A 12,987-nucleotide genomic window follows, 5' to 3' on the forward strand; every position below is an offset into this window, starting at 1 on the left:
TGAAGTACTTTGGCAAAACACCTGAAAAAACATTTTTGAACATATTTTATCTACACCTCTCCACTTGATGAGTTATACAGTTACACAGCAGAAACAATTATATTATCTAAAGCATACCCCATACTAATCCTGTCATCTGATTGATTCAGAATACTGATCCATACCTGTCCCGTAGAAAAGTCTTCAACACTTCATATGGAGTATCATGAAAAAAAACAATATAACTTAATTCAACATCAGCAGTCTTTTTCCCATCCCTGACCTTCTAATTGCTGATCATCTCCATGCTAGTTCAAGGCCAGTACCTTACCAGTGCCCATCTTACCCATGGAAGTGTCATCCGTGGGACCCAGCTGCTATTACACATCTTCAATTTAACCCTTGTTAGCACTCGATATTCCTTTCCACAAGAATCTCTTGGAGCTGTCGAGAAACTAGAAAGAGAAACGATAAGCTACACAGTATATAGCCGACAAACCGTTTTGCACTTCGGACCCTGAAAACCTAATTTTACATTCAGCCCTCCATACTACATAGAAAAACACATCTTAATAAGCCCTACTGCTGTCTTCAAAACTATCTAAAAAAGTATCAATTTCCCAGAAATCTTCAATATTTTGACAATTGAAGGTACATCAATTTTATACAGATAACCAGGACCATAAATTAAAGAGGGCCTAACATTTTATAAAAAATTGATTCCATGAAATACAAAAGCCAATGAGTTAATCGTTTGTATACCAACAAACTGAAACACAAGAGAAAGTTGTTCAATTGTTTTCATAATTAAAAAAGAAAATGACAATTTTTTTTAGCATGTAACAAGTCTTCAAAATTACCGGAATGATCTTGCAAATCACACAGAGCATGCTTTTATCTTTTGTGAACATTAGTACATTACCGACCCAAATTCCATTGCAATGCCAAGAAAATCTGTCAGTGATATTCCAAGTATATTGTTTAGCTGCACATTGAATTCAATTAGATTTCAAGCAAGATACCAGTATTGAAACAATAACCAGATATGACAACAGTAATTTTATGATGATTCTTTCTTGCGATAATTGAAACAATAAGTCAGGTCCTTGACCTGAAGACCCTATAGAACTCTTGAATTGAACAAAAGAACAAAGCAAACAAACCAATTATCTAATTATAAGCTCAAAGGTACAACAATGGCGGAACGCCGAAGCACTAGGTGAAACACCAAAATTACAATATAATTCGCTGAATTGATTCTACAAACAGCTTCTCCTTTTATAGACGAAGATAACGGTTTAAGAAAATCAAGAAACAGTGGACTATATCGCTCAAACGTCTCTCGTCGCGCCATCTCAGCTGACAGATCAGCGAAGTCGCTGATCTGTCGCAAGCAGGTTGCGAAATGAATATCGGATGAGCTCTCCAGTTCCTCCCCGCACTTCCTCTCCTGTGCTGTCAACGCGGGCCCCAACTCCCAGTCTCTCCTCGTCTCCAACAGATCCGGTCACGCGTTCAAACGTCGGTCCCACCAGCAGCGTTTCATACGTTCGTATTTTATTTTTAAGTTCTCTCAGCCGGAGCACCTAGTAACGGGAGTCCGCATCGTCTGCATTAACTCAAAAAAGCATCTTTTAGTTAATAGATATCAATCGTTCGATTATAAACGGAGCACATCCGAACCTCCACCTAAAAGATAGGGGTCTTTACTTTTAGTGCGGATTTAATTTGCACGACTCTGAATGCTAATCAGACGGTTTAGATACATAACTCAAAAGATTCCTTTTTGAGTTAATGCAGAGGATACGATTTTGCCCCAACCAATTTGAGTGCGTATCCTCTGAGATATCTCAACTTTTGCGTGACTGACGTGTCCGGTGCCTATTCGGTGATAGCGCAGGGGGCTGTATCATTTGTGCTTTGAGATTCGTGCAAAACTTATTTAAACGGTTATAATTTTCCGTAAAGTCACGCAAAGTTTGAGATATCTCAGAGGATACGAATTAAACCAATTTGAGTGCGTATCCTCTGAGATATCTCAACTTTTGCGTTACCGACGTGTCCGGTGTCTATTCGGGGGTGATGTAGGGGTCAGTGTCATGTGGGCTTTGAGATTCGTGCAGAACGTCTTTAAACGGTTAGGATTTTCCATAAAGTCACGCAAAGTTTAAGATATCTCAGAGGATACGAATTCAACCAATTTATGAGGGCCATAACAAACTGACGGTTAAAAGGGTTGTCTTGGGCTATGGAGCCATATTTAGTACCTCTGTCACCTACTACATGAATAAAGAGACTAATGTCAGGGCCGTGAGGCCCAAACTGACCCAAAAAGAGAAAGCATGTTGATGAGCGGTAAAAAAAATAAAAAGCTGTTTATTTTATCGTCTAATGTGTTGTTATTTTCAGATACGAAACTAGAAGTTTTTTTAAAGGAGAACTGAAATTTAAATGCATAATATGTACAGATTAACTAATCATTTCTATATATGAATGTAGATTCACCCCTATTTATTTTGCGCGCTTGTGGATATGCTTACTAATTAAGAGATATATTCACATAATTTAATTATAAAAAATACTGTATTATATATTGCGTGTGCGCACCACATTTTAAATGTTACTCTTTATGCCAATGCTTGACTACATGGTTTTGTTCTGACGGTCTTTGATTAACATTTCTTATTTTCTAAATTTAAAAATTATACAAATGCTCAAATAAATTACTTCCATTTTTACTATCTGACTACGAGAGTACGAGTTAAAACCGCCAATCGCCAGCCAGAACAAATAAAAACGGAACCGAATCGTCTGCCTCCTTGGAGACAGGAAATTCCTGCCCCAGAGTTACTGTAGAGTGGGTCCCCATTAAAATCTAAACCCAAAACTATTTTAACTCTAAACCCTTTAACAGTAACCGAGTCCACCCCGCAGTGACTCTGAGGACAGGAATTTCCTGCACCCATAGGGCAGGAGATCTGATTCCAATAAAAACGGCTTGAGAAGTTCCGAATCTACAGTCCACCTAGTGACAAATACCACTGCAATACGTGAGTGACTACAATGAGATCTGAGTCGTCAGTTTTAACATGACACGAATCTCAAAATGGTTTCTCTATATCTTGATCCGTACGTTGGGACTATTGTATTGAATCAGGTACCTGAGGAGATAGAGAATTTAGAGACTCGCTAACTTTGCTTGGAGTCCACATCGTCTGCATCAACTCAAAAGAGCATCTTTTGAGTTGATAGATATAACCTGTTCGATTTTAAACGGAGCCCATCTGGCCCCTCGCCTATTACATAGGGGTCTTTAATTTTAGTGCTTATCTAATTTACACGAATTTCGAAGCTGATCAGACGGTCCAAATACATTAACTCAAAAGATTTCTTTTTGAGTTAATGCAGAGGATACGAATCAACTTTGCTTGGACGAGAGAAACACAGTATTCAAAGCTGCACTCTTTGGTCAAGGGTTTATACTATAATTCTAGGGTTTAAAACCGGGTTGTCGTTAGGGTTTTTCTTCATCGGCAGTGGACTCCTCCTCTCAGTCTCTCTCTCTCGCGCGCGCACACATTGTGGCACACGGAGAAATGAGTTTCATAATTTCAGCTATCGCAGTGGTTGAAATAATAGGTAATTAACGAAATATCTCTCTCTAAAAGCTTGGCAGTGGCTGCCAAAGCAATTTATCTCTCTCTCTTTCCATCTTGTTAGGTCTGGGTAGTTTAATTAATCGCTTGTTGTTTCACTATTTTTTCAGGATATGTAACCTCGATCCTCATAATACTTGCTCCAATGTAAGTGTGTGTGTGTTTGATCAGTCCGCAATCCGTTGATCTTCTATATTAGTTTTACTTTTACATCTTGTTTGCTTAGAGTTGAGACTTTGTTGTTCTTTCTAATATACTACGACTTTTGCTGTTCATTGATATCCTTGATCAAATAACATGAAATTCGGTTAAGTAAGCGGATGTAGTATGCCATTCCATTAAGTAAACTGAGATTCTAGTGCATATAGTTTTTGGATAAACTAAAAATGGAAATATCTGTTCATTTACTTTCCTAGGTTTTAGACTTTTAGTAGAAACGTACGTGGCATAGTGCCTTTGTTTTCTAATTTCTTACATCCTCATAAGTTTTCAGTTTTCAGTTTTCAGTGCATAAATGGAAATATCTGTTCATTTACTTGTTCCTTTTCGAAAATCTATGTATATTTACTATCTCTATGTCACTTGTTTCTAGTTTTCTCCCTTTAAAAAAAAATCAATGTATTTTTACACTCTCTATGTCACTTGTTTCTAGTTTTCTCCTTTTTAAAAAAAATCTATGTATTTTTACTCTCTCTATGTCACTTGTTTCTAGTTTTCTCCCTTTTAAACAAAATCTATGTATTTTTACTATCTCTATGTCACTTCTTTAAACAAGGTTTGTACTTTCTAAAAATGGAAATATCCTTGTTCCTATTACATTCAGCTCAGGATATAAGATAGAGTTTTTATAAGAGTCTATACGACTATACACATCTATCGGCATCAGTTTCCTTTCTGTTAATACATGCAGGAAGCTGGCAACAGTGATAACCTGCTTTATATCCTATTTGCACTAACAATCATACACTATTCAATATCTGGAATATTTTGTGTATGTCACGAAATAATTGATTTTGTAGATGTGATATTTAATTTGGTTTCTTCAATGTCTAATACTTTTTTCTTGAAGGTTGTTCAATGTCTAATACTTAAACAAATGTTTCATTTTCTACTGTTGCACTTCTAATTCACTTGAGATTTGTTAGGATGATAAATATAATTTAATTATTAGCACATGCATGTGCATATGAACAAGTATCATCTCTATTACTGTAAAAGATTCCCTTCACTTTACGGTTTGAGATTAACTCTCAGCCACTGTGGGATTTGGGCTAGCTCAGGGGGTAGTATTATTGGGCATTGAGATTTGTGCCAAGTTAAAAATAACGGTCCAGATCTAGTAATTGTAAAAGATTCCCTATTACGGTACCGGAGAGGATCCGAATTCTGTGTATATACTCCAATATCTGACCACCAACTAATTAATATGGATTTTGATGAGTTGAATGGGATGAATTCATAGATATACCAACTGAAGGATGAGCCAGCACGTTCTGATTCAATCATGTTCACTTGAGATTTATTTTGATTGAGCTGGTCTTCTTGTTGGTTTGAATGTTCTTTTTTCTTTCTATAGGGACAGCTAGTCTTTTGCAAAATGGAAAAACTTACCATTGTTTTTCTTTTACTCATGATTGGGTCTAGCAAATTCCCTTGATTTATTATTTTGAAACTTGTTTTTTGTTGAAAGTCCAACTTCTTTGGAATTCTTCCATGGAATTTGTGATTCTTATTCTGATTTTGAAACTTTTGATTTTAATAAAATTTTCTCTTTCGTTAAGTGAAGTTTGGATGAAATTTGATTTCCTTTTGCTTGTGAAAATTTAAATGATCTACAGTTCTAAGTTCTAACTGATTGAATGACATATCTCATTTCAAGTTTAGTTTATGATTTTATAATATCTTGAACAAATTAAACTTTGACCATGAAGGTGGTACTTTATAACTTGATAATTTTCATCTAATTAATGTTGTCACTCCACCTCTATTTCTTGATCATATATATTTCGTAAATATAATTCAGTTTTGCAATTTTCAAATTTATTTAGTACCTCATCTTTAGTTTTTGTTTTCATAAGATAAGTATAACAAAATATGGAATAATAAACTATAATGTTAAAAAAATACCTACTTCCTCTACTAAAATATTTATAATTAGAATCATTGATTGGCTTAAATGATGTTCTTGGCATTTATGATTGAACACAAGTTTTGCATATCCATCAACGGCCATACCAATAAGTGAATTATTTATATTACAATTATCCACTACATTTGAAGAATGAAGACAAGTTGAGTAATTAGTAGAAATCATAGAACTTCATTAACTAAATGAAAAACAACATTCAACTTGAATAAACCATCTGTTACATAGTCTTTTACAATAAAATCATCATAGTTAGATTAAAAAACTACTTTATATCCTAATTGTACTAACAATTAATGATACATGTTATCCAATATCTGAAACATGTTGTGAATTTTAATTTGATTTCTTCAATGCCTAATATTTACCAAACATTCCATTTCTTACGAATTATTATATCATCTATGGTAACATAATATTTCAGTTAGATCCGGACTGACCAATCAGAATTAATCAACACATATATTGAAGGGGCCCCGTGCTTTCCATTTCGAATCAGAATAGCCAGGATTTTGATGGGACGGTCCGGATCTAAACAAAAATATTAATTATGTAACCTCAGAGGATGTGGATTCATTTTTTACTGCTACATCTGTGTATTAGTGAAATGAGAAATGTAATTTATGAGCACATATGTATCTGGATTTTGATAAGATGAATGGATAGATTTATAGATACCAACCTAAAGGATGAGCCAGAGCTAGAATCTTTTTAATTAACAGTATGGATATGATTGCTTAACATGAGCATGGGTACGTACTCACGCTAATATTTTCATCGGAGATAACCATATTCTCGTGGATAACTATCTCCGTTACTATATATCTCCTTGGGATTAGTCATAACAGAATCTAGTAGTGGTAGGTTCTGATTCGATTATATATTCACTTCAGATTTATTTTAACTTGAGCTTTTATTCTTGTTGGTTTGAAGCTTCTTGTTTAAGACAAGTACCTTGATAATTGGAACATATAATCATAACAGATCTTGAACAAACTTGAAAATCTGAAATTGTAATTTTCACTATTCCTTCATTATTGTCTCTAATATTTTTTTTTATTTCAAAGTCAAAATTAACAGCTGATTTGAACTGCTTAACATAATTTCCATTTAAGAATGTCCTTGAAAATCATATTTGTACTTTGTAGAAGATCTAGTTATTGTATGCTTATTTACATTTGGTTGATTGAAAGATCTAACCTGATTTGATTGATTGTGATTATTTGATATCTAAACAGTCCCAAATTTTGGAATATCTTCAAGAAAAAGCATGTGAAGAGAAAAAGCATGAGGAAGAGAAAAAGCATGTGGAAGAGAAAAAGCATGAGGAAGAGAAAAAGCATGAGGAAGAGAAAAAGCATGTGGAAGAGAAAAAGCATGAGGAAGAGAAAAAGCATGTGGAAGAGAATATTTGTGGATTGCCTTATTTGGCAATTCTCTTCAATTGCATGATGTGGGTGATATACCGACTGCCAAATGTGCAACCTCACTGTCACTGCACAGGGTTTCTCATAATCAACATCGTTGGCATTTGTTTCCAGTTGCTCTATCTCGCCATTGTTTTAGTATTCTCTAGGCCCAATCGAGTATGTTCTAATTGCTCTTATAATAATTTAAATATATATTTATAAGTTTATTGGTTTTTGTTGACCCTTCTATTTTTTTTTTTTTCTTTCTGAATCTCTTTATTTGTCTCATTTAGGTTACTTTGGTCCTGTTTATGGTCGTATTGGTATTTGCAAGTGTGTTCTCTGCTTCGATCCTTACTGGAGTCCACACTCCTGAAATAAGAAGTAAAATAGTGGGGGTGATGTGTGTTTTTTCTGGAGTTTTAATGTATGCGTCGACTATCCCATCTGTGGTATGATTTTATTTCTTTTGTTTTATCTTTTTACGATTTCACTAAAAAGAAACATATAGATGTAAAATATGATTTATGTACTATACAACAGTTCAAAGCCTGGATGAAAAAGAACATCAACGATGTGTCTTTATGGCTTACTCTGGCTGGGTTGGCAAACACCGCAGTGTGGCTTTTATATGCCATTCTCCAACATGATACATTTATTTTGGTTAGTTCATTGTGACTAATAAAAAATTTAGACTTATTTCTATTTTCAGAGTACAAATTAATATACCTTTTTGATTGATTATTCAGATTCAGAATATATGTGGTCTTCTCCTCTGTGTTGTTCAATTGATTATTTATGGCGTCATTTCCAAGTGCATCTCACCTCCCACTACCAGTGAAGCTTAAAGCATCGTCACCACATGCAGACATGAATACATTTTTGTTTGAGTATTTTTACAGTTTTTTTTTTTTTTTTTTTTGATAAAATGAGCACGATCAAGACCATTTGAACAATTTATTTAGTACGTAACATTTTTGTACCGTTAATTTATATTATTTCTGTTATTTCTTTTAGATGGATTAGTCACCTAGCTACATATTTCTAAGATCTCTTCTAAGATATATTGTTTTCTTTAAACAGAGTTTAGATACATCATTTTGAATTTGAAATCCGAACCAGTTTATATACTCTATGCAAATATAACCTACGGCATGTAGTGGCATAACCAGCCCCTTATTTACAACTAGAACAAAATTAAGTCATCTTTCACCCATATTCTAGCGTCCTTCGCCTACAAGATTTACAAAACTACTAAACTAAAATAGAAACAGAAATCGAATTTGATCAAATTTTTTTAAAAGAATTACTACAAAGCATCTAGAAATGGAAAAAAAAAAATGTTACATCGTGATAAGCTCCATCACTACATGTCACGCTGAGATGGTTATGAACCGTGACTTGTGTGTTGTGTACTAACATCGTTAGAAAAACCAATAAAACGTAATTAATCTAATTGAAATCACAATTTGAAAAAATCATTATCATTCTTAATTTAGGTTGTACCAAAAGTAAGATCAACAAAATCATATAAATGATAAGCTAGAAATTACCTGTTTCTCTATTGCATCTGATAAACATAGCCAAGCCGAATCTGCCCAATGTCTCCCTTGTAGCTCATTTCTCTCCTCTTCTTTGAGGGTTCTACTCACTGCTCCGCACGCTACAACATCAATAAATCCGCATTTTGTTTCAACTCTTCAGTCTAACATGGGACCCAATTGCACAACACTTAATTTGTTGCCGGATCCACGTCCTTGAACCCCGTTGTTCATGCCATCCCTGAATCCGACACAGTCAAGTGCCTCGATCCTCTCTAAACCTTCTTTGAACAGAACCTTCATTTCTCCAGTCTGAACCTTCTTTCGAACATGCATGCAAATTTGAATGTATGTGTATTAGAATTATTCGGAATAATAAATCTTGATATATAGTACTCCAGCTAATTCAAATTTGAATCGAACTTGTGCTCTAAAAAAACTCAATCAACCTTTTTTATATTTATTTTTATATTATCTTAATAAATATATGTAAATTTTATCCTTAAGATTATATTTTGTTTACTTACCAATATTTCATTTATTTTAATAAGATTTGGAAATTTTACAAAAAAACAAATAAGCATACTATGTTATACTAATGAAAAGATTTATCAATCTCGAGCGAGCCACGAGTTATTATGATCGAGTATTATAAGAGATGTAGCTTTACTTTAAACAGAAAGATGATCAAATTATTAACCCGAAAATATAAATATTACCTAAATAGTTATATCAATTAACTTAATTAGTGGATTGGGTAACTAATAATAAAGTGTTGGGGAAGGGGACGGGGTGGTGGCAATTACCTATCAAGATCTAGCTAGGGACATAAAGATCAGTATCCTTGTAGTTCATCCATGGTACGCTCTGTTGTGTAGGGCCTCGTCTATCCATTGTTTCTTTTTCCATTTCTTCTGCTCAGTATATATGTATGCATATAAAAATGAAAAATTGAAGAGAGCAAAAAACCAAAACAGAGGTGTAGATAAGAAAACTCCATGGTGGATTGATATGCATGCATGGCAGTTGTACTGCATGAACAAGAATGAAAACCAAGACCCAAGGACATATGCTCTCTCTCTCTCTGCAAAGGAAAATGTGCAATAAGATCAGTTTGAATATTTCGGGTCGGGTTGGCGTGTCAAATGAAATTAATGTCACTTTCAAGAGAAGGTATATACTGTGTACATCTTGCTTAATTAATATATGGTTCCCTCATTAGACTTTAGAGATGAAAATGATAGATGACGTACGTGATAGAGAAAAATATTGGACTCACTCAATGACTCAACTCTTAGGTTGTGCTCTAGTAATTGTATAAGAGAGGGAGGACAGAAGAGGGGAAGCCGGAGTTGGAAAGGGAAGAGAAACTTTTGAGGAGTTGCTTAAAGAATATCAACTGAGGAAGAGGCAGGGGCAGAAGATAGTTCAGTTGAAAGAAATTCCAACATTTTCATTTTTTTTTTAACTAGTACTTATAAATTTTTACTAAAGTTTATATTTTGCAAGTCTCAGCTCCCCTGTGATAATACAAAAAATTTAGAGGGTTCATATGTACAATATCAATTTTTAATTGTTTTGGGATGGTTTCATATATGATCCGTGAGGCTGTGATCAAAGTTTTTTAATATTATAATATATCGCATTCATTTTGGGATAGTGACCCGTCAGTGTATATCATAGAGTAATGATTTCATTCCCCCCTTTTAGTTCCCTAACAGTCTTCTGGCCATTAACTACTTATGGTAATTATCTCTTCCATTCTAGTTAGTCTTTCTAACTGTTTTAATCCCTTTTTCTCTCTCAATCAACGAAAAAAAAAATTCGCGTTCTTCACGGCCTTCATAGCCTCCGCCTCTTCTTTTTCTCAGCGTGGTGCACCGTTGAGATCCGGCGAGGAGAGTGTGGTGCATCGTTGAGATCTGATGAAAAGACCTTGGTTCACCATTGGAGGGGGTCCATGCTAGCTCAGCGAAGGTTGTCAGAGTGCAAGATATGAATACTTCATTAGTTAGATGTGAATACTTTATTAGTTGGATATGCATACTTTATGTTGTTAGATATAAATACTTCACATCTACATTAATTAGTTATAAATACTACATTATTTGTTAGATATGAATACTTTATATCTTCGATATGAATAGTGTTAATATCAGGTGTGAATACTTACTATAAAATTTTTTTTTAAGTGAATTGAAGAGATATTGGAAGAGATATCTCAAAAGAGGTGTCTAATTTTGAATTGTATAAATTATTTCTTATATGTATGAATACTTCATGTTGTCAACATATGAATACTTCATTTGTTAGATATGAATACTTCATTATTTAGATATGAATATTTCATTAGTTTGATAAGAATACTTCATTGTATAGATTCACTATAGTGGTCCCCAATCTTGGCAAATGTCTCTTTCAGACGGTTGCGGTCTCCAATCCAGGCTATCAGACATCATCAGTGGCCCCCCTGGTCTTTACTGGTCTCCAAAATTAATGGTCCTCCAATAGTTTGTGCTTACATTTGACTAATATTATGGATAATAAGTAAAACTACTTAAGTCCATAGGTATGAATACTATGCCTGTCAACGATGAAAAATCGCGTTAGCCCTGCAGATTGCTGGCAATTATCTGATGTCCAAGTCAGTTAGTAGTCCCCTATCGCACATTTTTTTGTCTTTTAGCATGAGAGACATTTAGGGGACTGATATGGGGGTACTGTTAGTCGATCCCTATATTACAATATAAAAAGTTACAAGTTAAAATTGGAAAAAGACAGCATGCACGTGAAAACCGAAAAAACAACAAGTTATTGTAAGTTTAGAAGAATGAAAAAAGCAGTTCTAAAAATAAAGCAAAGAAAATAGTTTCTCCGGTTTAAAATTTCTATTAATAATCATTCTATATATTTTGAAAGTAGTAAATTAATTTCTGAAGTTAAAATATTTCAAAAGAAGAAAGATAAAATTAGCATTCTCATTGACAAATTTTCTATATATTTTGACATTTCTATGCTCTTAATTAAAATTTTCTTATACCTAGAAGAGCCAATCTGAAGCTTTTGTCCAAGTAGTTAAGAACAAGGTGCATGCTTTATTACAATTTCTTATGTATAATATATTAAATTTATTTATTCTTTAATTAATTTATTTCTCACTCCTTTTTTCCTTCTTTTGCGGAAAAGATAAAAAATAATTATAATTATTGGTTTAATTTGTGATGAAAACTAGTTTTTAGTATTTTACTTTCAAATATTATTTTTTTCTATTCACGTCTGTTAATTTTTTCTTTTTTTTATAAAAATTTAAATTATATAAAAAAATGACTAGTGTATGGAATTATAGAAAAGATTATTTATTTTTTGTGTATAATTTGTATGTAGGTAAAATTATGTCTAAGAGAAATACCTAAGGTGAAAGAAAGCAACTCAAGTTCTCAGACTCTAGTAGAGTTTCTAAGTCATGATAATTATATTCTTGAACCAACTTCAAATGTGATGAATATTGTTCAAGAGAAACCTTCGTAATGTATGTTAATTTTTGAATATATGATGTTTAGTCAGTTAGCCCCCGCTATACTCAAAGTTGAGTTCTGCCCTTGGGAAGACGAAAGGCATGTACGGTGTAATTTTTTAATTTCACTTATATTTTATCTAAAATGACTAGTTTATTCTCATATTAGAAAAAAATTGCCGAATTTTTTATTAATATCCACAATTAAATAAGAAATTCCAAAAATAACCAATGTTTTTTATTATTTAAAAATACTCAAATTCTAACGGTTCTGGAAAGAAATGGACTACCAGGAATCCTGGAGGTCTAGTTTTTTTTTTGGAAAGTTGAGTGATTGAAGAGTAAAATTGTTAATCAATTAATTTATTTAATGAATAATATAAAATTATTACTAAATGATAGAATAAAATAGAAACACTGTATAGTTCAATTACAAAAATGAGGAGCATCCTTTATTTTAGACGGGTGTATATGAATGTTATAACAATTATACACAATTTTATTGTATGATCTATGCGTGATAAAAAAAAAATACAAACTTTTGCATGTTATCGATCCGTACCTTCCTGTCATAATGCATCTCGGTCTATTTTTTGTAAGTTATTTCTTTCATTTTTAAAGCACATGTAGGTTGTAAATATATTTATCTAAGTCATCTCTCGTAAACATGTGAGACTAAGGCACGGGATAAGACAAAATAAACGATATCTTTACCAAGAAGGCAGAAAATGATGAAGAAACT

General features: G+C 33.3%; 1 protein-coding gene across 1 annotated transcript; it reads left to right on the top strand.

The window, feature by feature from the left end:
• Positions 1–6,897: 6,897 nt before the first annotated feature.
• LOC144545490 (bidirectional sugar transporter SWEET4-like) lies at positions 6,898–8,038 on the top strand. Its single transcript, XM_078294058.1, has 5 exons — positions 6,898–6,918; positions 7,020–7,367; positions 7,484–7,642; positions 7,734–7,853; positions 7,940–8,038. The coding sequence occupies exons 1-5, from the start codon at positions 6,898–6,900 to the stop codon at positions 8,036–8,038; spliced, it is 747 nt and encodes a 248-aa protein (XP_078150184.1).
• Positions 8,039–12,987: the final 4,949 nt, after the last annotated feature.

Source organism: Carex rostrata, chromosome 28 (assembly GCF_964058835.1).
Source record: "Carex rostrata chromosome 28, lpCarRost1.2, whole genome shotgun sequence".
In the NCBI taxonomy this organism is placed as follows: Eukaryota; Viridiplantae; Streptophyta; class Magnoliopsida; order Poales; family Cyperaceae; genus Carex; species Carex rostrata.

Excerpts from the sequence above, each read along its gene's own strand:
- LOC144545490 (XM_078294058.1), top strand. The coding sequence starts at position 6,898 with ATGTCCTTGAAAATCATATTT. Across the intron at positions 6,919-7,019 it reads TGTCCTTGAAAATCATATTT|TCCCAAATTTTGGAATATCT; the intron begins GTACTTTGTAGA and ends ATATCTAAACAG. Across the intron at positions 7,368-7,483 it reads TATTCTCTAGGCCCAATCGA|GTTACTTTGGTCCTGTTTAT; the intron begins GTATGTTCTAAT and ends TGTCTCATTTAG.